This window comes from Pseudopodoces humilis, chromosome 1, assembly GCF_049639895.1.
Source record: "Pseudopodoces humilis isolate 2021_Gansu_Grassland_sample_001 chromosome 1, ASM4963989v1, whole genome shotgun sequence".
NCBI lineage: Eukaryota > Metazoa > Chordata > Aves > Passeriformes > Paridae > Pseudopodoces > Pseudopodoces humilis.
Window position 1 is genome coordinate 108,373,474 of NC_142200.1, and position 25,824 is coordinate 108,399,297.

At 42.9% G+C, this 25,824-nt stretch overlaps 2 protein-coding genes and 1 long non-coding RNA gene across 7 annotated transcripts in view; 1 reads left to right on the top strand and 2 right to left on the bottom strand.

Moving 5' to 3' along the window:
• The window catches only part of CDV3 (CDV3 homolog), a 15,634-nt gene extending 13,831 nt beyond the window's left edge, over positions 1–1,803 (bottom strand). For all 4 annotated transcript variants that reach the window (XM_014248500.2, XM_005519013.3, XM_014248501.2 and 1 more), the window contains exon 1: positions 1,459–1,803. In XM_014248500.2, the coding sequence (XP_014103975.2) occupies positions 1,459–1,701 (243 nt within the window). In that variant the 5' untranslated portion in view covers positions 1,702–1,803. The remainder of the gene's footprint in view (positions 1–1,458) is intronic.
• The window catches only part of LOC106628017 (uncharacterized), a 26,313-nt gene continuing 2,106 nt past the window's right edge, over positions 1,618–25,824 (top strand). The window contains exons 1-2 of the long non-coding RNA XR_001331205.2: positions 1,618–1,747; positions 22,500–24,534. This is a non-coding gene — a long non-coding RNA (uncharacterized LOC106628017). The remainder of the gene's footprint in view (positions 1,748–22,499; positions 24,535–25,824) is intronic.
• The window catches only part of BFSP2 (beaded filament structural protein 2), a 23,082-nt gene continuing 6,289 nt past the window's right edge, over positions 9,032–25,824 (bottom strand). Inside the window, exons 2-7 of one of the 2 annotated variants that reach the window (XM_088062041.1) lie at positions 21,528–21,610; positions 19,395–19,602; positions 15,834–15,995; positions 10,693–10,824; positions 10,014–10,234; positions 9,032–9,189 (exon numbers count right to left, since the gene is read on the bottom strand). In XM_088062041.1, the coding sequence (XP_087918167.1) occupies positions 9,186–9,189; positions 10,014–10,234; positions 10,693–10,824; positions 15,834–15,995; positions 19,395–19,602; positions 21,528–21,610 (810 nt within the window). In that variant the 3' untranslated portion in view covers positions 9,032–9,185. The remainder of the gene's footprint in view (positions 9,190–10,013; positions 10,235–10,692; positions 10,825–15,833; positions 15,996–19,394; positions 19,603–21,527; positions 21,611–25,824) is intronic. The other variant, XM_005519009.2, reaches the window with a different exon arrangement.

Sequence of the window (25,824 nt, forward strand, 5' to 3'; positions counted from 1 at the left end):
AAAAACTTTGACCTGCTTTAGAGTAATAGCAGAAGTAGGAAGTGACTTCATGTTAACTACACTGTCTGCTGAAGATTCTTCTGGAAGAGCAGGGGTCTACAGTTCTACAATTTTCTAGATTTCTTATTCTTACTTAGATTCCTTATATCTTCATCTCCATGGAAACATTACTGTTTCCAAGCTAACATACCTTTCACATTTAATGACTTTTGTTTCTAATCCAAGTAGTAGCTCCAGTCAAAGCCAGATATTTTACAAGCAAGTGAGCAGAAGAGCAGCTGAAATATTAGCACTGACTTTGATCTACTTAGAAAGCTACTGCACACATCAAGCTCCCCAGGTTAAACAACACTAGGAAATAGGAGAGTATTTCTTAAAATTAATTTTGAAATATACAGCATTAGAGCACTTATAAGAGCTTGTAGTTTTAGTAATCAATCTAGCACAAAAAGATAATATCCTTAAATCACTGATCCTCTATGTAAGCATGAAGGAAGCAAGGTGAAAAAAAACCTTCCAAAAACCCTTTCACAAGCCATCTTTTTATACTCTGAGAGTATAAAGTCATAGAAATAGATAAATATTCGATTTGTAGCAATAAGATAGGGAACACATCTTCAGATGACTACATGCTAAAGCCTCCAAAGGAAAACAATCCCAAGAGGCAAAAAAAGCAAACCAGAAATAGAGATAAAAGGTGCAAATAGTTTCTTAGGTCCTATCTATCCTGTCTACAGCAGACAAATATATAACAAAGGTACTGCACGCGTCAAGCTCCACAATTAAAAAACTAACAGTAGAGTATTTCTTAAAATTCGTTAAAAAACATACAACATTAAAACTTTTAAAAAAGCTTTAAAGCTTAAAAGCATTAAAGCTTTTAAAACTACTTCGGGTTTAAGTTTCATTACTTCAACGTTGATATTATGGACAGGAAGAACAAGGGCAAAGGAAGAAACAGAGAGCTACTAACTCAACTACGGACACTTAAGCTTCTTCTGCATTCTCACCGTTTCACTATAATATGCTAGGAAAAAAAAAAAAAGACAAAGAAAAAATAATTGGCAGTAAAACCCTGCCTGAAAACGAGGCACAAAGCTCGGCGGACTCTGGGGGAATCTTATCACCAAGGTCTACATGCCACGCTGCACAGCCCCAGGTGGCACCCGACGCAAACCTCCGGTTCCGGCCTCAACACCCAGAAACCTGGCAGGGAGTGCCGGGCTGAGCCGCAGCTGCAGAGCGAGAAGGGCCCCAGCTTTCTCGCCTCCCCCAGGGCCGGGACTCCCGGCGCAGGCTCCCCTCACCACGCCAGCAGCAGCAGCGGCGGCAGCGCCCGCCCGGCGGCCCCGGGGCGGGGCCGGGAGCGCCGCCAGCCCCACACGGCCCCGGGCGCCGCATGGCCGGGCGGCGGCGGCGCCCCCTGCCGGCAGGAACCCGCGGCCTCCCCGCCCGCACCTTGCTCGCCGCCTTGGCCGAGGAGCCGCCGGCGGCGCTGGAGGCGGCGGCGGCGGCCCCGGAGCCGCCGCCCTCAGTCGGTCGCGGGGCCCCTGCGACCGCGCCCGCCGCATTGGAGCCGGCGTTGGAAGCGCTGGAGGCGGCAGCGGCGGCGGCGGCACTTCGGCTGCTCTTCTCCTTCCGCTTCTTCTTGTCCCGCTTGGCGAAGAAGTCGTCCAGGCTCCGCTCCTCGGTCTCCGCCATGGCGGTTGCCGGACGAGGAAAGGAGGGCGGCGGCGCGGGCTAAGAGGTGAGCGGCGCGGCCCTCCCGCTGCTCGGCGAGCGCGGGCGCCCGGCTGCAGCGGCGGCGGCGGCGGCGGCGGCGGCGGCTCCTACCCGGGCCCACCCGGCGGCCCGCGCACCCCACGCCTGACGCGGCCCGCAGGGAGCGGAGGGGCTGAGGGGAGACGGGGCGGGGCCGCGCCCCTGAGCGCGCACGCGCACCCCACGCCGCGGCCAATGAGCGCCGCCGACCGCTCGGGGGTGTCTCCAAAAAGGGGCGAAAGGCGCTGACGTTGCGGCGCGTGAAGATGCGCGCGGCGGACGCTGGGTGGGCGGCGGCGAAGCGGCCGCGGATTGGACGGGCGGGAGGCGCGTGCGCGTTCGGGGACAGGCTCGCGCCCGCGCCGGCCCCTCCTGCCCCGCCCTTCCGCGTCCCGGCTGGGCCGGGGTCCGTGCGGATGGGATAGGGTGGGTGTGAGCCCGCAGCCTGCACAGCCGCCGTGCCTGCCGCAGGCCCCGTGGTAGCCTGGGGAGAGTGTGGCCAGCAGGGCGAGGGAGGTGATCGTGCCCCTCTGTTCAGCCCTAGTGAGGCCACATCTGGAGTGCTGTGTCCAGTTCTGAATTCATCAGGACAAGAAAGACGAGCTGCTGGAGTGGAGGGCCAGAAAGATGATGAGGGAACTGGAGCATCTCTCTTATTAGGACAGACTGCAGGAGCTGGGCCTGTTCAATTTAAAGAAACAGAGGGGGTCTCATAAATCCGCATAAATGGTGCCAAGAGGATGGCTCCAGGCTCTTTTCCATAGTGCCCAGCGACAGCACAAGGAGCAATGTCTGTAAACTGTCATGAGAAATTTCATCTTAGCATGAGGAAGAGCTTTACATTGAGGGTGGTAGAGCACTGGAACAGGCTGCCTGGGGAGGATGTGGAGTCTCCCTCTCTGGAGACATTCAAACCCCTCCTACTCTAGGTCACCCTGCCTTGGCAGAAGTTGGACTGGGTGATCTCCGTAGGTCCCTTCCAACCCTAACAATTCCGTGATTGAGACCACTGCTAGCTCCTCTGGAAGCCCCTGGCTGCTTCCCACATCAGGTGCAGGCCCTTCCGGGCAGGACCACCTCACAGTGAAACTGGGACAGCCCCCTTGGGCTCAGCACTGCTGGGATACCTTCCAAGGAGGCTGAGAGAACTGCTGGAGCAGCCCCAGTCCTCAGCTGGTCCTGCAGGCTCAGGGCACTGCTTGGCCAGCCCAGCTCCCCACAGCCCTTGAGGAGAGACATTCTTTCCCAGCGTGGACTACGGGGACAGAGGCACTGCCTCCCACACCCCAGCAGGGCCTGTGAACTTACACTGTCATTGCAAAGGATGCAGGGAAGTCATTGGGCTTTCATCTTGGGTCTGTGTGGTTAAGTGAGTAAGTCTTGGAACACTACTCTGTCTAGGATGTCCAGATGTGTTGGCCTGAGCTTCCTAGCTGCTTTTCTGACCGGCATTGAAGCCTAGGGAATATATGCTGGAAAACAAACTTCACAGTTGGTGTGTGCAGATTGTTACCTCTCTCTTTGGGTACTGTAGTAACCTTCAACTCTGGAAAGAAAAATGGGTGTTTAAAAAAGTTCACTGTGGCTTCAAAACACGCCAAAAGCTTTGAGGCAGGACATTTGGAAAAACATCCTCAGCCTGTCATGAGTCATAAATAATTGTATGAAACACTATTTCCTATTACTTACTTCTTTCATCAGCCATCTAAAGGAGGTAGAAGTTCTTACTGGTGAAGTATGAGCCCAAATGAGAATTACCCATCAAATATGTATTGGTTTGTATTACAGTTTATATATAAAATTAAGTATGTTTGTATTCTTGGATTATTTAATACAAATTTGTGCTTTGTCATATTTTCTCTTGAAATAATTATGTATGTGTGTATTAGCATATAAATTAAAAGCTTTTCCCCCCTTTGGAGGTTGACAGTCTCAGCTTATGTCCATGACAATGCTGTTATTTAGTGCTTTCCATCCATATTTCTCAGGTTGTTTGAAAAAAAGGCAAGGTGCCATTGACATTGCAGAAAGAAGGCAAATACACAATGTCTTCATGAAGTGTTTTGTAGTTGTGAGTAACTGAGTCACTGTAGTCAAACATTCTGCCTTTGGGAATTGTGTTACAATCCTCTTTTTATGTGTCACCCGCTGTCTTTCTCGTGTTTTTACTACCTGTGTGCTTAGAGGATTAGAGCCTGCACAGAGCAGGCCCTAGAGAGCTAAAAGTTGCAAGCATGACAATTAATTCGGTAGCACCAAGAATGTCATGTGATCAGTGACATTTTCCATTTGTCATAGGAATCATTGCTGCCTTAGGGAGAAAAATTGGTAGCAAAGTCTCATTTTCTATGAGACTCCCTTCCTACTGCCCCCTTCAGCTGATGGAAGGTCTTGGGGAAGGTGTGACAGGGGACAATTGGGTGTGGAAGAGTGTTTGACATTCCTGTTGTCAAAGCACCGCATTCCCTTGTGTTTGTGCTCCTTTATTTCCTGGGAATCCAGCATACCTCCAGCACTGCCTCATGCTGGGACTTGCAGCTTAGCACTGGTAATACTTGGCAACTAAGCACACAGTTTGTGTCCCTCAGCTTTTGTGGCAGATAATAATTTACTAAGCACGGTGCTGTGCCTGATTCTAAGCCGATCATTTCTTGAATTTCAGCTACTGGTAAAATATTTTCCTTGTATTATTATGGATAGCCCCATTATCAGGCTGGAGAATGTGAACCTGATGCCTTTTTGGAGCTTTTAGCATCTGCGTTACTTGTCTCTTGCAAACACAGTACTGTAAGGCTGGAATGCCCAGCTCTGGATTAGAAACTTAATACCTGTCAGGAGCAGCGCACCAAGAAACATTTCAGCTGTTAAATCTGGAACAGACTCAGCAGAAATCATGGAAAATAGCAGCAACGTTTTAGGCCTCGGAAGGCTTAGATCCAGATTTAAAGACATGTCTCAGTTGGTGCTTTAAAGGAAGTATTAGTTATGCAGTTATGCTTGGATTTACCTCCCACCTCTAGTTTTATTTTTATGTAAAATTGTGAAAATGTGCTGACGCATGGCGTTTGCATTTCTGTGCAAATGCATTGCATCAGCTTTTACCATTAAGATTGTTATTGTGTAAAAAGTTAGGTGCAGAGAAAAGGTCAGGTTTTTTGGTTTTCTTTTCCTTTTTCAAATTCAACGCCCCTCAATACTTGCACAGAGGACACTTGGCTGCAGAATTGCTTGCAGGCACAGACTGGCAGAAGTGATGTTTGTAATGCAAGGAATATATCCAAAATGTCACATTGCAGTGCCAGGAGCATGAGCTCAGCACACGGCTCCCTGCTGTACTTTGCATCCCTGACCTGTGTGACCCGCCTTTGGCAAGACACGGCGCTCCAAGTGCCTCTGCTCAGGTATGGATTTACCCCCAGGACCAGACTGAGGACTGTCTCTCTCTCCTCCACATACAGTGGTGCTTATCTCCCTCTTCTCCATTCTGTAGCTATGGCAAGTCCTGCCATGATGCTGCTCCCTGTGCACCTTGGTGTGTTTTATAAAGCCTGAGGTGTGAAGCACTACTGCATGTAGGGTAAGTGATACAGCAGCCATTGTTTCCTTGGAGAAACTGAAGGAAGGAAAGTTGGAGTGAGTTGTGGGTGATGCAAGAGTTAGGAGCAGGCTTCCATTTCCAGTCTCCCAGTGTTTCATCTTCCTTTGTACCCAATTATCTCCATTCTGTGACATGAAGGTGACAGCACTGCAAACTCCTTTGACATTTGCAGAGCACAAGCAGAAAAACATTCAGTGACTCCTGGGCAGATGCCTGCTTAAGGAAATTGGAGAAGGTACCCTTAGGTGCAGAGCAGCTTGCAGAAAGGTTCTGGTGGAGTCTTTGTCACGTCATGGGCCCACTTCTCTTTAGGAGCTTAAGCTCTAAGCTCAGAGTTTGCTGTAGTTTCAGATGTCTACAGCCAGAAGAGAGAAGTTTTATTGTGCTCATTTCTCCACCACTGATTGCCATCTGAACACAGGCACTGGTGCCAGCAGTGCATGGTGGTTAGTTAAACTGTTAAATTTTAGACAATGCCAGAGTGAAAGTGACCTTAAAAATAATCTTTTAACCACAGAATCAGTATAATAGTTCTTATACTAAAATATAAACAGTAGAATGATAGGCTAGAATACCAGTTCCTAGCTGGTGTGCTATGTTGCTGCTTAGCATGAAATCTTAAATGAGGCAGGGGCTCACATAGAGCTGGCGCCCTCTCCTTCCCCCAAGGATGCAGCAGTGTGGGTTCAGGCTGTGGTGCAGAAGAAGCTGTGCTTGGCTGGGAGGAGTATAAAGTACACATATGGTTTCATAGCCCAGCTCATCTGACTTAGTGAGTAGCTGTCACTAAGGGGGTGGCTGTGCTTTACAGTCTGGATTAGTACCTCTCCCCCTCCCATCCCTGTGCTGCCTTTGGTACATGTCTCTCCCTGCAGTGGCCTGATTCAGGGAACCAAGTAGCAGGAAAGTCACCCAGCATTTTGCAGGGCTAATTTTCTGTTGATTTTGAATCTTGAGCTGTCTCCTGAGACATCAGACAGATGTTGGCGCTAACACAAGACAGTGCAATGGGAATAAATAGTACATGAGGGGATACAGAGATGTCCTTTTGTGCAGCAGCTGGCTGTTAGATTGTATTATCTGTGCTCTCTGCATCCTGAGTGTTCATAACAGCAAATGCCTCAAATTCCTTCACAGGAATATAGGTGTGAGAGATACTTCAGTGGGTGATAATAAAATCCGTTTTCTGGTGCTGATTTTCTGAGGAAAACCAGTTGGAAACATGTTTGTGTGTATTTAATAAAGCAACTGCTAGACTAGAGCATAAATATAAAGCTATATAAAGCTTATATCAGTTTATGAACCTTAGTGCTTACAAATGGATGTGAAAGCCTTTAGTTTCTCATACTCTCAGTATCCCATCTCACACGGTGAAGACTGTCAGTGCTTAGACAGCATTCAAGCAGCCTGGAGGGGCTGCATAGCCAGCTAGGTACCCACAGGAATCTGTGTAAAAGTGCACAGAAATTTCTTCACAAGAGATTTAGCACTTAATATGAAAGAACTTTGATTTAGAAGGGCCAGATATGCTACTTTTAACTTCTGATGGACTGTTCACAAAAACAGTCTTTTCTGTGGTTTTTGGTCTTTGCTAGGAATAGAGAGAAAAGCTGCTGGGAATTCATTATTTATGCTTAGATGCTTCCTCCTTTTCCAGACACTTGTCCATGCTGAAATACCTGGTTGATTTTGAAAGAAACAATTTCCATTCCAATGAATAAACATCTTAGTATTAACTTAATTTAATTTTTATGGAGTATAATGGATCATGGCATATAAAAAACTTAAAAAAAAATCTTTCACATCTGAGTATAACTGTGGACTCAGAATTTCATCAGGTTTATCTCCATGAGTGACATTTATAAAGAATAGTTTCACAGTGGGATAGTCAGTTGCTTTTTATACCTGAAGCATCACTAGAAGATAGCAAATGATCTGAATCCAGATTGTATATTGTTATGTTTTTTAAATTCCCTCTTCACTTTCAAATCATAGGGACATTGTTCTCTTCTGTGTCAGGAATGAGTGGGAGGTTATGTTTTGTTAATGCCAAAAAGTCATCACTCCTAGACACCAACCAGTTAGCCCCAACCCAAGGGCGTGTGCCATCTAATTTCTTGTATCACTGTTTGTGTGTATTTTCTGTCATCATCACTGTTCTTGATTGAGTCTCAGCTTGGTAAATTCTGTCTGCATTGATGTATAAGAAAGTATTTTTGCAGCTCTGAGGAACCTACATTATATGAAAAAAAAAAACAAAAACCAAACAACAAATCAGAATCTGACATCATCTGCCTTTATTTTTTGGTTGTTGGGTAATCTTTTAATCCAGTAATTTTTTTATAAAAATCTTGCAGGTGGTACATGCCAGATGGACTTTTTGCAGAGATTAAATGAAGGATCATTTATCAAGCAGCTGCATCAGGAAGGATTTTTCATGTGTGAGGGAATGTACAAGAAAAAGCATGACAGCACTTGTGCCCTTATTCCTGTAATTCACTGCTGGATCAAGTTCAGTGGATTCAGAGGGTATTTGATTTTATCAGTCATTAAAATCTAAGTAGTAAAATCTAATAATTCTTAGCTAATATTTCAATTAAAAATCAAAATATCTAAAGCCTACCTCTTGTATGTGCTCTATGCCATTGTGTTCTCTAATAGGCCGTTTCTTAGTAGTCTTTGAGTCCATTTGATGAACTGTGTTGTCACCCAGTGTAACTGTAGGTCTTGTGAAGTCCCAATCCAACAAACACGTCTGGTTAACTTCATCGCTGTGTGGTAACTTGTGAAGGAAAGCCAGCCATCTGCCTAAAATCTTGTGATAGGAGCTAAGGTTCATTACGTTTCTCTGAAAATGCAAGATCCATCTTGGCATTTTATGTGACCATACTGCATATCCAATGCAACAAGTTTATCAGTGTTTAAAATATAAAAGTTAAAAGTGAAAGACGGCAAATCTTTTTCCTCGTGATGCTGTCAAAGTACAGGAAACAACCTAAGGTCAGGTTGATGCTATGTGGACTCCTGTCCAAAAGTGCGGCCAACCTACCTTGGAGGGATGTTGATATTAAGAAAGAGCAACCATATAAAAACAAATATAAAACTATATCAATATATCAAAAAGTATCAAATTTGCACAAACTGATACCCTGGCTTAGACTTTCAGTATACAGTAAAAAGATGTAATCTGGATGCAGGCAGAACTGCTGTTACACTTTCAGCTTTGCCAGAAGTTTAGTCTAAACATAAAAATGTGTTTATAAAGTACTCTTGGGATGCTTGGATTAATGATTCTGCTGGTTTACATGTTGCAAAATTAATCACACTGAGTTAACAGTGCACTTAGCTCCTTTACATTATTTGAATTAGATTTCACACTACTGAGCTGATGGTCTTGTGACACAACAGAGCACTCATCAGTTCCATGTGGGTGATGTGTGCACAGTGGAGGGGTAGCTCAGTCTTGGTATATTTGTACCGTGAAAAGAAAGAGGTTACCTGGAGGGAAATGAAAAGCTGATAATCTTAATCCAGCCCCCTCCAGCTATCATGAAAAATACTGGAAGGAAATAAAAAATCAAACAAAAGCCTGATATTCTTCATTTTTATTATAATTTTAACAACTTGAGTAAATTGAAGTCTGTAAGCAAAGCAATTACATGAAGAGGGCCTAATAAAGTTGTTCAAGCTACAACCTACTTTGATGGTTGAATCAAACTGAATAAAGCAGGCTGCTTGGATGGGTTTTTAGCTTCCACGAACATAATTGGCAGTGACATCTTTTACTTTAATGGCAATGGTCTTCTGTGGGCTGGGAGTTTCATAATCAGCTGAAAGTAAAAAAAAAAAAAAGATAAAAATTGGTCACTACTGCAAACAGAAAAATTGCTGAACCATGTTCTATCCTCAATTCAGCTGGTGAAATCTCACCATCTTCGGCAAGGTCGGATTATTTTAAAATTCTCCCTGGCCTGAGCAGAAGAGCAAGTCAAAATCTGTGGATCTGATTCTCAGAGGTTCCATGATTAAGCGTGATTAAGGATCTTAGAAAAGCCCAACCAAGCAACCCAACCCAACCACTGTAAAGGTGTTTACAGGTTATTCCCAGGGGAAGAATCTTAAGAGTCGGAGCCACATTTCTTCACAAAAGGTACAGTCAGTGGTCCAGATTTCATCCTTGGACTTCAGGGGGAACTTACAAGCTTAGAAAGGGAGTTTTTCCAGGATCACAGCTATAATATTTGGACTGTATTTAGGGAGGAGGAGGGATGGCATAATGTATTCATATCAAGAAACAACAACACATCTGCTTTGCAGCCACTAATGTAGCCCCTGGTTTTTAATATTTATAATTAATATTATAAGCCCCCTAGCTTTTTAATATTGCGTTTCAAACCTTCAGAGAAGTGAAACTCATGGCATGTTCACAAACCATGTCCTTCTGTGATAGTGCTGGAAACCACCCATCTCCAATATATCAGGAATCTCTGTGTGATGGGATTTGGTGTGTTCTTCCCCTTTGGCAGCTTCTCCAAACCTCACCATCTACCAGCTAACCTTATGAAACATGAGAAACACCCCAGTCCTTCTGCTTCCAGCAACCTCACAACCCCTTCCCAAGAAGAGTGTTCTCCATCCTTTTAAGGACAAGTACCTGCTTTGCTCTCCATCCAGGAGGCAGTGATATGCAGCAATGTCTTTCTCCAGCTGTTGTTTGCTAGTCAGCAGATTTTCACGATCCCTCTGCTGCTGCTCAGTTTCTACTTTGATTTCTCCCATCTCTGCCTCCAGCTTGGAAATGACAGAGCCCAGGTTCTGCAGTTCGATGTCATGCCAGTGCTTGGCATCATATAAAGAGTTCTCCAGACCCCTCTTCTGCAAGGGCAGGACAGTAGACAATAAATCAGTCAATTTCCATATGCTTCATAGTGATTTTTATTCTGGTTTGACCAGTATCTCTATTGACTATATATATTTTGAGAATTCTTTTCTTAGCTACCTTGATATTAGGTATTGTCATTACAGAAGTTGAAGCACTTTTACAAGGTGCAGATACTCCTCACATTGTCTGGTACTACACTACCAAGAAATCTCAGTGAGATTGAATATGAATACACTGAAGATGGAAATTTGGAACCTGGTTTTCAAATGTGGTACACTTAGAGCACCATTTCAGTCAAGAGGAGCCCAGAGATGTCTGGCATCTCTGGAAATGATCTCTGGTGGAAAATGGGATTCATTCTTAACTCTTCATCCCAAGACAGGAATGTTCCGCTCAGAGTGTGTGTTGAGTTTGCAGAGAATACACCCACTGAAAACCCAGCATTCCTTACCAAGGTTCTCAAAGATTCGGTTTCTGCTTGCAAGCTCTGTATTTTGCAGGCAGTTTCGTGGAACTCGGTTCTGAGGCCCTCCACAAGCTCTTCCTCCTGGGTTCGCACGGCAGCCATCGTCTCAGCCTGTTGCTGGTGAAAGAAGGCGACTGTCATCACAGCCTATGCAAGTTACGGTTTAGCTTCCTTACATCCCAAACTGACAGTAATATTTTCACAGTTTGTGGCAATTCTGACTCTAAGTTTGATTCCTGTGTATTAAATCCCTCAGCTGAACAATTCTGGATACTTCTTAGTGTCAAAATTATCATATTTTCTAGGCATTTACTGTAAAATGGCTTATGCATACAAGCGTATTTGTGTTATCCATGTCAACAACAGCTGTTCAGAATTCATACTTGTATGTTTAAAGTTATCTCTAAAGAGAAAAACATTGCTGTAATTGTTCATTTTATAGCCATGCTATAGTATTTCTTAAAAAGTTTTGTGTCTTCAGAACTACTCACACCTTAATTTCACACTTAAGATTCTATGAGTCAGACAGCAAGTCATATCACAGGGGTCAAAAAAAAAAATCTGTTAATTAAGTTATAAGTTAACTATGCTGTTTCCTGCTCTTGTGGCTTGGGGGGTTTTATATGTGTTTAGTTCAGATTCCTTGAAAATAGATGAAGGAAAAAGTACCTTAGTAAAAATAGAATTTCTATACTTTTTAACAAGGGCTGAGATCAAGGTTTCTCAGCCCAGGGCTCTCTAGAAAATACAATTCTTCAGTCAAAATCTACATTTCTTGTGGCTGATGCTAAAATTAAACTATGCAAAATACTTCCATCCCACTCTGAAACTTCATCTTGACCCTGTTCTGCTTTTCTGATTATACATTCTTTTATTTAAAAAGTAAGATCGAATTTTAAAAAATCTAGGACCATACACCAAAAATAGTTTTGTTTTTTTTTACTACCATATGAACCCCTCACCTTGCACACTGTGAATTAAATAGCCTCAGTGGTAAAAGGTTATTTAAATACCAATTAAGTCTCAAACACAAATTTAGATTTAAGAACCTGTATTGCAGAGGGCTGAATCCAAGCACCAAACCTGCCCTTTCCAGAAAATTGCACAGATCCTGTGTTTTCTGGAAATGCTTTGTTGGGGCTTGTGCTTCAGAGAGACTTAATTCTACCTTTCTATTCCTGGTGAACCAGTGATCATGGACCTGCAACTCTTCAGGAAATTGTGTCTCCTAAGTGGTGTTAAGAGTGTAGTCTGCACCTTCTTAGGCTATGAGGACTGCAGATGTCTCTTTAAAAAGAGAAACACAGGGAAGGGAAGGTGTTATAGCCTATACCCATTACCAGAAGCCTGGCTTTCACATTTACCCTGCTGGTGGCCCAAATGCTACCTATAAATCCAGCTTGCCCGCACCACAGGTGGCATTGAAGCCCTTCCAGGAGCTGCCTTAAGCTGTGATCCTGACTGTAGTGGTGTGAACAAGAGAACAGGCAGGTGGAGTAGATGGAGATGGCTGCACCAGGTCCTAAACACTGAGGAGGACACAGCAAGTGAGCACACACTGAATGTGCTCTAAAGCTTTTGGGACACACAAGGTTTCCCCACCCTCCTTACAGGATTACCAGCCCAAGTGTCCATGTGTGAGGCCCTGCTGGGCATGATACCCTTACAAATTAAGTGTTCACAAAATCTTTGGGGTTCCTTCTGTGGAGAAGTGCAGAAGTAGTCCGTGTGTCCTCTTCAGTAGGCAATTCATGTTTTCTGGGGACTTTTCCCGAGATGCTTCATGAGGTAAAGGCTATACATGTGGTAACCACAAACAACTGGATTAATGGAGGGAGAGGATGAAATCATCTTCCTAAGTCTTTATCATGTTGATGCTTGAGTTTCCTAGGAATCTGTGAATTTCAAATGTCTGTACAGCTCCAAGCTAAGCATTGTGCATGAGCGCAGAATCCCTCAGTAGTCTGTTTTTCATGGAATCCAGATAATGAAAGAATGATTAGGAATGGAACACCCAACACCCAGAGTAGACCAGCATGGTATCTGAAGAAAGACAGTTACTTTGAAAAGCTCTTGAGAGTTCTGGGGAAATTTTAGCAAAGGAGAGAAACAACTGGCATAATTCACAAGATTTTTCAGAACCTATTATGAGGACAACAGAGAAAGCTGTGTAATTGCATGCTCAGGGAAGAATATTTCCATGGGTCAACAGCTGGTCAAGAGACAGAAAAGAGGACAATTAAGGTCTAGTTCCATTAAGACAGAAGCTTAACAGCTTGATGCCTCAAGGTCTACTGCATTGGGAATGAAGCATGAACTAGAAGGACTTATGGATGACAGAAAACTATATGGATTAGCAATGAGCAGGGGTGGATGTGGATCAAGCTACATGAATGAACAGCACATCAGTAAGTAAAGCATCTTTCCAGGGAAAAACATTAAATAGCATGCATGTCTTGCAAGGGTTTGAATCACCCATGTCAAACTGGGGAAAGATTTTGACCACTAGAGACAAAAAAGTGTACAGGTGAAACCAATGGACTTGAGTTTTGAGGTTGTTCATCTGAAAAAGGCCTATGTGAAACCCCATTAAATATGAATTTAAATTGGTGTGTTTTGGTGGCCAAATATCCTTGAAAAATCTAGCCAAGATTGCAAATCTAGTCACAAGTCAAAGCAAATGAGGCAAGGTAATTAGTCAGAAAATAACAAAAATACTGCCCTCATGTCTAAGTTAGTGCTAGGACATCAAACACCTTGGTCTGAGCTGGTCACAGGTACATCAGAGAGTAGGTGCAGAAAAAGGAAACTAAAATATTAGGGATCAAGCAAACCTCACAGAGAGACACTGAAAAAACTGGTAATGAAGAGCAAAGGAGTGCAGAGAACTGCTCCCCCTCCTGTGATGTCACAAAAGAGCAAGGGCGAGTTTTTTGCTGTGTGGATAACCAAATGATACAACTTAACTACAAAAGATGATATAAAACCACAAGCTTAGTTAATAAAAGCTAAACTCTTGTCATCTGTATAAATAGTAGTAATCTGAATCAATCTGTGCCTGTAGGAGATAAGGGACACAAAACTGCATCATCTGGGTTTAATTGGTGGAAAAAAAGACCCTAGAATGTCTTACCAGAATCTGTGCAGAACCAGAACCAATCATTCCAGAAATCTGTGATATTCTGTTTCTTTGTTCCATAAAAAAACCAAACCAAAACAGGAACAATAGGCTAAGATGGTTGAGTAGGGGTGGGTTGGGTATCAAAGACATGACAGAGCAGTGTACTAAGAACTGTCAATTTTCTCCCCAAAAGATATCTCTGAGTAGCTTAAAGACCAGTTATTGAGGGTATGAAAGAAGCAGGAAGAAAAAAGTTGCAAGGGAATTTTTGCACAGGAGAAGGAAGAGGAACAGCAGGACAGGCAAGCAGGAACACTGAAGAATTTGGTGCCATCAGAGTGATGTTCATTTTGTTGAGACCTGGCAGAGTGAGTCAGGAACAGATTTTTCTGGGGAAAGCTCAAAAGGCTACTGAGGATGCCCTGGCTTTTCAGGGCTGCATGTGCTCTGTACGGAGGCATTCTCCAGGCTCGTGTAGTTTTTTTACTGTGTCACTCACTTCCTTTGGACTGTATGAGCTAAAAATCAGACCCCACAGACTAACTTGATGAAAACTTTGCATAATAAGTCTGGCATTCTCACAAGCTTGATGGGACCTCTGGGATAAACCCCTCTGCTTGGCTTCTTGTATGTTTCCTAGAAATTTTGGTATCACTGTTGTCACAGGATTTTTCTTCTTTATTTTGAAAATTAACTCAGAGCTTGCACATATGTTTGCGAACATATTTCTTGGTTTTGTTGTTTTTTCTTGCTGTTTCCCTTCGATACCCCTATACCTCTCATGGCAGCTCTTTACCTTGGAGATATGTTTATATGGTTTTGCTAAGTATTTCAACAGTGCTGCTGCAGTTATGATTTCACTGAATTACAGGATATGCTGAGTTGGAAGGAACCCACAAGGATCATCGAGTCAAACTCCTGGCTCTGCACAGAACCATCCCCAAGAATCACACCATGTGCTTGAGAGGATTGTCCAAATACTTAGTGAACTCTGTCAGGCTTGGTGCTGGTTGTCAGGCTTGGGGAGCCTGTTCCAGTGCCCAAACACCCTCTGGGTGAAGAACCTTTTTCTAACACCCTACCTAAACCTCCCCTGACAACTTCAGACCATTCCCTCAGGTCCTGTCATTGGTCACCCGAGAGAAAAGATCAGTGTCTGCCCCTCCTTTTCCCCTCAGGTGCAAGTTGTAATTGCAATGAGGTCTCCCCTCAGTCTTCTCCAGACTGAACAGACCAAGTGACCTCAGCTGCTCCTCACCAGGGTTTCCTTCAAGGCCCTTCACCATCTTTGTTGCTCTCCTGATTTACTCTGTCATGCTCTGCTGTAAGAGCCAACTCAGAATGAGATGGCTTCTAACATCGTCCACTGAACTTAATGCTTCAGCTGTGCAAAAATACTTACTTCAGCCAGACATTTTGGAAAATGAGTGACCCTTCACGACAGAGAAAAACCTGCATTAATAGGCTGTCTCAGACTCAGCCTCAGAAGAGGAGAATCCCTGTTTAAAGGGAATGGCTATTATCATCACTTTTCATTTCTAAGTTAATATCTAGTTTTCCCGCTGCTGCCAAAGGAAGCGAAACCAACAAGGAGTGTAGAGGGCAATGTGTTTTGCCCTTATTTATGGACCCTTGTAAATTATTAAGTGGAGGAACAGCCCTAGTAAGAAGGGTAATAACAGTGGCTTATCCTACACAAAAGGTGTAAAGGTATCAACTGATTAAGTTAGTTTTCTTAGCCAACATTTCAGAGCCTTGAAAGGCTCCCGCAGATACTGGGGATATGAACAGGGCCATTTCCACCAGTGCTTAACTCTGTGTATCCCAAGAAGCCTTTATATTTATAAGTGCATTCTCCTTTGGAATTGGACCAAAATACTTTAGATTTTTAGCATCTTTTCTATTTCAAAAAAACACCCAACCCTCAAAGATATTGCAGAATATTAGAGAGATTTTGTGTTTGCTTGATACCCTGTGATGTTGGAGTGGGTTACAGAGTGCTGACCTTGGTACGGAGCAGGGCACCTGTCTCAGCACGATTCTTTTCAATGTCTCTCTCCCAGTGGATTCTGATTTTTTCCAGAATGTCATCCAGGCCACTTCCCAGGGGAACATCAAGTTCTTCCAGCTGAGATCCAGCAAGCTGCTTGTATAATACCTTCACATCCTTGAACAAAAATAACAAACATAAAGAAAGTGAACTGGACAATTGAATGGTATCTTCAGAGAAGCTCGAGGAAGAGCTCTTTTGGTGCCACAAACAGAGAAATTAAATTTGGTTCCAAAAGGTATCTCTGCATTAATGATTTAGTGCACTGAAGGGTTTCTCCTTCAGATGTGGATTTGCCTTGCTTCTGCATGGGGTCTCTTCCTGCAGATCTAAGGTACTGGAAGAGTTTTTTCCCCTTGGTGGAAGGAGACTGAAGCCCTGCACCAAGGCAGTGCCTGGAGCAGCCCTCTCAACAGTGGCAATTTTCTCCAGCAGCCAGTGCTTGACAAGTGCATGCTGCATAGCTGGGACCCAAAATCACTACATACATTGCCAGTAAAGCTGCAGTGTGGACTTTGGGCCGAGGAACTAACAGTTTAAAGGTTATCAAAAACTCCTCCCTTGCTGCTGCACTATGCAGGAGCATGGGCCTGCATCTACTGGAAGATACAAGATGTGCAAAGCAGCTCTACAGCCTCACAGCTTGTGTGAGACAAGTGTGTGTTTTATGCACATGCATGTTAGATGAAGAGGATTTTCCTCTGTGGCAGCATTCTGCTCCTTCTTTACATTTAAGTGCTCCAAAACCACGTAACCAGTAGAGAATTATCAGGTCTAGAATTGCACACTTAAAGGTAGCACATCGTGTTCAGGAACACAAGAATGGATGAGATTTTCACATGTATCTTAACTGTCTGGCACTGCAATCCTTTTATATCAACCTGTTTATCTGTTATTGGCACAAAAAAAAGGTAGTGTAGAAGCATCTGGGAATTGTATTTGTAAGCAATGGCCCTTGACAGTGACAAGACTGGAAAAAATGGATGGGAATTATGTGAATTATGAATCTGCAAGAATGCAAACCTCAAAATGTGCCCACTCCAAGTTCACAAAAGCTTCAAAAGGACTTGACATGGATTTGGTAGTGGGAGCACCAGTGGAAAGAAAATTTTGGATTAGTTCAGGAAAGTCCTTGGGACTTTATTGTGCCAGAGCTCAGCAATAGTTGCTTCTAGCCTTTATTCTGTGACTTCTCTTAAGCAGCTTCCCCTGGTGCTGCTGCCATAGGAAAACCAGGCCTGTGCTTAAGTGGTTCTGCAAATGCTCAGGTATTCCCAAAAGGTAAAGAAAAGAGCATCTTTCCACTCTGCTTTCCACTCCTTGCTGGCTACATGAGGATCAAGATGGACAGGTGGTGTTCTCATTATGCCATAGGTACTGACAGAGAACAGCATCAGCACCTGCTTTTTTGGTTTCACAGCAGTCATTGCATTACTTGGAGGTTTAAAGAGGATCTTGTTTATTTCTATCATTTTTTTCTTTACCCTCTTATCTAAAACAACTGCCATCTTCTGCCATGCACTGGTAATGAAGCCACTGGTTATTTTCTGCAAAATGCCAACCTTGGAATTAGACTGATGCAAGTAGAGAGCTGGTGATGCAACCTCATCTTGGCAAGCCAGTGTTGCTGAAATCTTGTGGTTGGAGGAACAACTAGTAAGAAATGTAAGGCAGGATAGTATCTTGCTTTCATGAACCATCACAATTCAAGCTTTATCTTACTTTTGAGGCACCAGCACAGTTGTTTGCTGTCCCTAATGAGGGATTAGTAACAGCTCCATATTAAAGTCCCCATAAATAAAGATGCTGATTTGTGTTCAGTCCTGAAATCCCTGCTGAAGGAAGTAAACCACCTTCATGCAAATAGTGTTGGTGAATGCAGTAAGTAGGAAAGTACTGCAAAATTGGGTAGTATGGGCTTCTCTTCTGGCTGGTTGTCTGTGGTGGTGCATTCTCTCCACCCACTCAGGATCCTCTGTGGTTTCAGGAATTCTTTATAGACTTCAGCCTTAATCAATCAATGGCTCCTGAGCAATTAAGCTTCCCTTAAGTTTATCAGAAACACTGTTCCTAGGAGCTTCTGTTGCCTAACAAACTTCTGTTCCCTAACTAAGGACAGGGACAAGATAGTCAGCTATCATAACCTTGGAATATAACTTGTCCGAATCACAGCCCAAGTGGAACAATATTTTTGTTACCATACTTCTGGGGAAAACTCCAATAATTACCATCTTGGATTACAGCCAGGATGGAGATTGGCAGATGACTGGAGCCAATCATCTTGGGACAGTAGTCCTGAGTGAGGCCCTTTGAGATCTCCTGGACTGCAGTGGGCTGTGAGCAGCAATCTCCCTCTTACTGGGACACCTCTTGGAGCCAACAAGCTCTCAAGTTTGCAATACTCAATACTTGTTGCCAAATGCTGATGGTGGGGCCTGGGATATCCCCACTACTCCTCAAGGCTCAGCCCTCGCCTGTTGAGAGATGCAGAAGCATCTGAATTGAGTATTGCACTGAACTTGAGGGAAATTTTTAATAGGCACCTTTGTACAAACTTCTTCATGTCTGTTTGTATGAGTGTGTGAATAGATTTAAATACCCTATTGCAAGTATAATATGAATACTGCCATCCCAGATCTACTGTTAAGTTACTACCATGCTTATATGAAATCTTATTGGATCATTTTGTAAATGTTGAATTAGTGATCAGGTGCTGACAAATCCTTTAGCCATAAACCATTGACCAAATCTGAGGTAAAGTTTGGACTCAGCTGCACCTAATCTCCATCAGGAGTGTAGAAAGCAAGGGTATCTGCTCTGAACCTCATAACTCAATGAGAGGGCCTCCCCTAACCCTTCTGAATCTTTGTCCTTTGGCACCTTTACTCTCTGCGTCCCCAATTTCCATGTAAACCATTCTAGATTGACTCTAATCCAATTTTCCTTTGTGAGCTTCATTATAATAAAATGAACCTTCCCATCAAAGTTAAATTGCACTTTCACATCTCATATTAAACCTGCTTTTGCCAGCACCTTTGATGATGATTCTTTAGAGCCACTCCTTCATGCCACTGTCCCTGTGACTTGCTTTAGTGTTGTGCTTCTCAAGATAGATTCAGTTTTGGGAACCGAACACCTTGCTAAGCCAAGCAGGGTGTTTTCATAAGAACCTGGTTAATGCTCAACATCAGTGCAGCAGGACCAGAGCTGGTGCCTTGCACCTGCACTTTGTCCTTTCTTCAGATCTCACTGCTGAGATGTCCACATACATCACTGTGCAGCCCCTGGACCATCACGTGGTGTCTGACAAGAAGAGATGGCATCTCTTCCATGTCACATTTATCAAATGAGAAAGAGTTAACACCTACATGTAAGTAATTTGATAATGCCTCAAGGGTTAGTCCTCGGAGTTAAAACAGAAGGAAGAAATAGGAGTAGGTTTCAGGAAAATCCCCCCACCCAGTCATGGCAGGAGGAGTTTTAATGTTTGCTTTGCACTAGATGTGTGATACCAACCAGATGAAACAGGCACACATTGGCTTTGCAGTGTCCCGAGTCTGGACTTACTTCTTCATGATTCTTTGACAGCAAAGTTAGCTCTTCCTTCATGCTTTCTATCTGACTCTCCAGATCCATTTTAGTTAAATTAGCATCATCAATCACTTTATATAGGGAATTAATTTCATCTTCCACTGCCTTTCTAAATGGCTGCTCATTTTCATACCTGCAGAGAAAGAAAAAAAAAAAAAAAGCCAAACTTCAACACAGCACAGCTCAGCAAGTAAAACCTGTCTTTTTTTCTGAATGACACTATTTCTGCTAATTAGCGAATGTGTCCCAGACAGAGGCACAGAAACACAGACAGTTTACTTTGCTCTCACTTTGTCTCTTCATACGTGAAGTTAACTGCCCAAAGTACCCTGTCATTAATTCAGAGTGTAAGAAAACAGGCCAAGTTAGCAGTATGTGCTATGATGGTTATCAAGCTGATAGGATTCCAGAAAAAGCATGGAGAGGCTAATGGTTTCTTTCTAGATCTGATATTTATATACAGTATCACCACAGGTAGCTTTTTCTCAGTGGTCTTGTCAGTAAAATGAGAATACCTACTCACTTGTCTACATAAAAACCTTTTAGAGCAATGGTTAAAGAAAAAACATGCACACCAAGCATTACTTTTGCTAACAGACATGCTGATGGAAGTCAGGTCTATGTTCCAGGGTCCTGGCCCATCCCTAAGACCAAATCCCAGCAGTATCAAAGAGGAAATTTCTGTGGTTGCTTTGTCAGCTAGAATTGCTGCTGGAACAAACAGCTCATTTCCAAACCATGGCTGTAATGGTAGGGAAATTTTGGCAAGCAGTTTCTGTTCCACAGCACTGCTTTCTGCACTGCTCTTGTTTGTAACTTTTTGGTTTAGGCTTTCCATTGAAAATGTGGATTGCATTGTCAATCTCCTTGGGTGGGAGACATCTGTTCCAAACCTGTCCAGCCTGGGGACCTGGTGGCCAGGAAGGTTAGACAGAAGGGGTTGGCAGGTTAGTTTGGAACCTGCTTCATAAACACTTTGTTCCTTGATAGCCACCTTCATTGCTGGGAGTTTAAAGCTTGGGAGAGTGGCAGCTAATCCCAGGAGCTTTCACTGTGCAGTAGATTGATTCAACATTGTTTTTAGTTATGTAGACTGCTTGTCCAAGTCAGCTGACACTTCTAAAAAGTATTTTTTCAAAACTGCATAAAATATAATGTAACTTTCTGGATGTAAAGCCAAACAAGTATCTCAGACTTGTACCTTTCTGAAATAAAAGGCAAACTTAAGAATGACTAACACATTTTGGTTTTATGGTTAAATAAAATAATGCCAGAGAGAGAGAAAAAGAAATTTAAGGGATGATAAAAACCATGGGATATAAAAATCAATTACTTTGAAGTATGGTTTTTGTGTCAGAGCTTGCAAAAGCTATTTGTAAATGAATGAGACCATTAGACCATTATGAGTAAAAAAAGCTAGAAGGATCATGTCTCCTGAGTAAAATCTGAAAAGCTTCATGCACTCATACACATGACTATCAGGCTTTTCAAACAGAAAGACAATAAAAAATTGTTTGCCAGTGTTTAAAATCTTCTTTTATTACTTAAATTTCTCAGTAAAGGAAAATCAGCTCAGCCAGTTTCTGTTTTCTTGTCTAATATTTCCACCCTGATGTCTGTAGTGGCGCAGCTTTTGCTTTGTGGCAGTAGCAGCATGATTGTAACTTCCACAACCACTTTGTTTTGGTACTGAAGTACTGAAAATTACAACTAAAAAGCACATGGAAGTTTCCCCTTTATAAAGTGCCAACCCAATTTTGAATGAATACCGTGTTAAGACAAATGTCTGTGTTAAGACAAATGTCTATGTTAAGAATAGCTTAGGTCTATTTTGCTTGTGCTTGTGCACATTTTTGTTACTATGAATCTTCAAAATCTTCCAAAATAACATTAGCACCATCATTATTTTTCTCCCAGATCAGGGTGTTGAATATGAATATGCCTAATAACCTAAAAAACAAGTGCATTCTACTCCCTAGCATTACACCCCTAGAAATTAAGTGTTCACAAAGGCAAAGTTTAAAGAAAGTGGCCAGCTGGGTGCCACCACAGGACTACCTGTCTTTAAAATCTTCAGCACAGGCTTGAATGTTTTCAGTGTGCAGCATAAGACGAGCATTTTCAAGGACTGCTTCACCCACCTAGAAAAAAGATACAACAGAGCTCAAGCAATGAAGAGCTTCAGCACACGTATCTTAAGCAGACGTACATCTTTGATTCTGAAAATAATCCTTCATCCTAGGGCTGTTCAAGTGACTCATTTCAGATAACTTAATCAATTATTTTTGTACACATAAGTTCACAAATTCTTCACAAATAGGCTGTAATTTGCCATCAAACTGCTCATTCCTCCTAAGCCCTTATCTTCTTGTAGCAACACATTTATTCTGATCATCAGCTCTTTGCAAGGGGCAAAATTCATTGCTGTGCTCAAGGTATTTTCATCATTTAAGTCCCACTTATACTTTCTAGATAGAATTAAAGCAGCACTTAGGCAATTCCTATTCTACTTCCCATATTAGCAGTCCTCTTCAGGGTTGTCCTCCTCAGGGAGCCACGGAATACTTGTTCCTCATGCTGCCTGCGAGCCCTCCTCAGCTCCCAGAGCATTGTTTTCCTTCTCCTATGGGATCCTCTAGGCTCTTGAAATAGATATGAGACCTGAGAAGCCTTCAAAGATTATTACACTGATTGGAAAGGTCGTGCAAATCAGACTGTGGTATCCTGCCTGGGCTGCATCTCTAACACCCAAGAGGCACTTGAGGGGTAAGTAAACCAGTAAGGCTTGTGACCTAGCAGCTTTTGTGATTCAGGAAGGTTATATAAAATGATAAAGAGCTAAAATAGATCACTGCCTGCCCTGGAGTCACACGTACACTGAGCTATGGAGGTGACCAAACACATGCAGAATTCAGTACCAGGCTTAGAGTGATCACCTCTGCAAGTAACTGTCTTGGAGCTCCAGTCGCCCCATGATCCATGCTGTCACTCTGGAAAAGCTAAACTGAACATTTCTTTGATCTTTTTCAGGAGACACTAAAGAAGATTTGCAGTTAAAACTAAATCACCTCATGAATAAGATCAGATTTTAAGCTGGCCAGAAGAGCTCTTGAAGCAGAAAAATCTTTCCTTAGATAATTAAGTCTGTAACTAAGATTGCAAATGACCCAAAGCGTTCTGCTCCTCCAAGGTGAAACACACCATGCAATGTGGAAACATCAAAGCTGCATCCAGACGAGTTATCTCAAGTGGATATCAAGTGGGATTGTTGCCCTGTGTTCCCACATGCCCTGAGGCTGTTTGGTCACAGGGTGGAGGTGGGCATGCAAAGCTGAAGTTTCTAGGTGGTCATTAACATTTATCCTCATGGAGAGTGGCTTACTACTCCAAATGTCTTACAAATGTTTGGACCAAAAAATGTGTAATACCTGAAGGCATCTGATAAGGAGAAATGTGGAGAAATACCCTGTTCCTTCACTATCCATTATGTCCATCATGGATCAGGAAGTTAAAAGCACTCTACTTCTTTTCAATCTGATGAAGAACAAGGGTTAAAAAAGCTTTTTTCCTTAATTCTTACCTACTGCTACAAAAAAAAAAAAAAAACAAGGAAGGTGGATGGGGCTGGAGCTTCTTTCACACCATTGCATGGGAAACCTATTTTTCTTCAATAACTGTGGGATTTCTTGGCCAATTCAAGCAATATGATAGAGGGATAGGCCATCTCAGAGACATCCAGTTCTAAAACAGTTCATGAAAATAGCATTTGGACAGAGGAGAGAAGTTTTGTAGATACTGCTGCTCAGGGAAAAAAAAGAGCCTGAATTTCAGCATGGGAAAATTGGGGAGTGTGGCAAAAGCACAGGACTCGGAGATGTCACAAAAGCCACAGGTGTGGGCAAAGAGATGATCCCTCACCACACACCAACCAGCTCTGTTGTCCAGCACACAAGTACAGAAGAATTCTGTGTGCTCATTTGCACACAGAACTGGCTGCTCTTCAATGTTCAACCCCTTGTTTCCTTCTCCCTGATTTTTTGCAGCCCCACTTTACCAGCACTATCCTAACTCTCCAAACCCTGGCTTGTCCATCTGTGGCATTTCAGAGCAGCTGAGCAGAGCTGGGACTTTGGGGACATGCTACTCTTCTGTCCTCATGTTCCCTTACACCAGGACACCTGAGTCTCTCCTGAAGGATGGAGAATTGGCATTTAGTCAGCACAGAAGTAGAGGGACTTCCTTGACACAAGCTCTTGGTTGCTTTATTTTTCTACTTTTTTTTCTTTATTTTCTTTTTTCCTACAGTAGTTATTCTGTCTTCCTGACAGCTCATACATGTGTGGATCTTCACAGAAGCTTTAATTTTTTTCCCTGACTCAATCAAGGAGCAGAAATGTTACCCTGTGATTTGCCCTGCTCTATTGAAACAGACCCGTTTGCCTCTGGCAGGGATTACACACAGTTACAACGTCTGACCTAAAGTCTGATGAAAATTAATGTCTTTGGGTGAATTTGGAACATCCTGTGAGCAAAAGTAACATTAAATCCTCTGAGCTGCACAATGTCACTCAGAGGCATATTAGTAGTGAAGTTTAGGGGCTGAATCCAGTGAGAAAGGGCTTTTGGACTGCAACAAAAGCAGAAGCAGTCAACAGCTGGTAAACTGCTGCTGCCTGGATTTCTGCATCTATGTGGAGACAGACTGGTTTTTAAAAGTGTTTTTCATTAGTGGTTTTGTGGATTTATTGAGGCATTTGAGGTGACTTTTACCTGCCACACAGTGGATGTCTTTACCATACTCCTGGGGATTCAGTCAATACCCCAACTCTCCTCTTCACAGACCCACAGCTAAAGCCAAGGGCTCAGTGAGAAGGTCCAGGGCTTTCCAAAACTTCACAAAACCCTGAACTATGCCATGTAAGTAAAAACGGTATGACCACCACCTCCCAAACTAATGTTGAGAAGACTTCAGCGATGACTTGCAGTGGAAACCAGCAGGCACCAATTTTTCGGCACTCCTGGAAATCACCTGTGGGCCCTTTAAATCTGACAGTGAACGTAAAGGGTAAGTAATTAGACAGTAGTTTCTAACACTGTCTAGCATGGTACAAACTATGTTTCCTGAGAAACTCCCTCTGATTTGCATGAGCTGTGAAAGCCCTTTCCTAGGCTCCAAAAGAAGAGATCCAAGTCTTCCATCTAATGGGTCTTTTGTTTGATTTAATTCTATTAATCAACAGCTGGATGCAAACACACAGCATTCATTAGTGGGAGAGATTTGTAGCCACTTTGCTGACACACGTACTAAAACACATGATGCAGCAGTTTAGGAAACACTCTTCTTTGTGCCCATTGGGAATGAGAAGCCTTGCAATGCTGCAAGCATTCAGACATTGCCTCCTCTGCTTGTAAAGCAGAAGGCAGTGCTGTCGGGCCTCACAGAGTTTCTGGGAGGCTTAAGTCACTGATGCTCATGTGGCATTCGAAGAGCCAAAATGGAAAGAGTTTAAAAAATGCAAATATTATTACTAATATTACTAATAACTCCTTTCAGTCATACATTGTCTTTCAACACTCGGTTCTGTGATGCACATCCACCTTTTGATCACAATTTTTTTCAGCTCTCGAATTAACAGTGAATATTCATGGTATTAAACATCCTAACTACAAAGCAGCAACAATTTTCTTTGATTTCACTGTGATTTTATGGACATGAAAATGCAATGTTAATTTTTTGGAAGAAAAGTCTCATCAAAATCTGCATCAACATACTGGCTCATTTGCTGGGTTACATCTGGCATCAAGGATAAAACAGCTGCTTCAAGGGAGTGGGCAGCTGCCAGACTTGATAAAGTGTGAAGAGATACAGACACTTACAGGGAGAATTTACTACTAGCAACTGCTAGTGACTAGCAACTTCTAATTTTTAACAGAGATTTGGCCAAATTTGGCATGGCAAGATTCACTGTGCCTTTCTAATTGTTAGCTGTGCTTTATCTGTAGCTTTGTATATTTTTGTTATTCTTACAAATGTCTAAATCCTTTCTGACTGCTACTAAATTTGTGGCCACAGGTGTGGCCTGTGATAATGAATCTCATGGTTTAATTATTCATGTAATGAAAACTTCTCTGGCTTGTAAGTTCACTTCAGTAAAGCAAACGCCTCCATGGGGAAAGATCAGATGTCGATCTAGTCTTTCCTTCCACACATGCAAGGAAATAGTTGATACCAGACCATTGCCTCCAACACATTTTAATTCACAACTAAAATCAGGCTAAAGCCCTGCAGCCCACTGCCAAGCAGTAAAGTCTTAATGGTCTTGGTCATGCTTTCCATGTTGAACCCTTTCTCAGA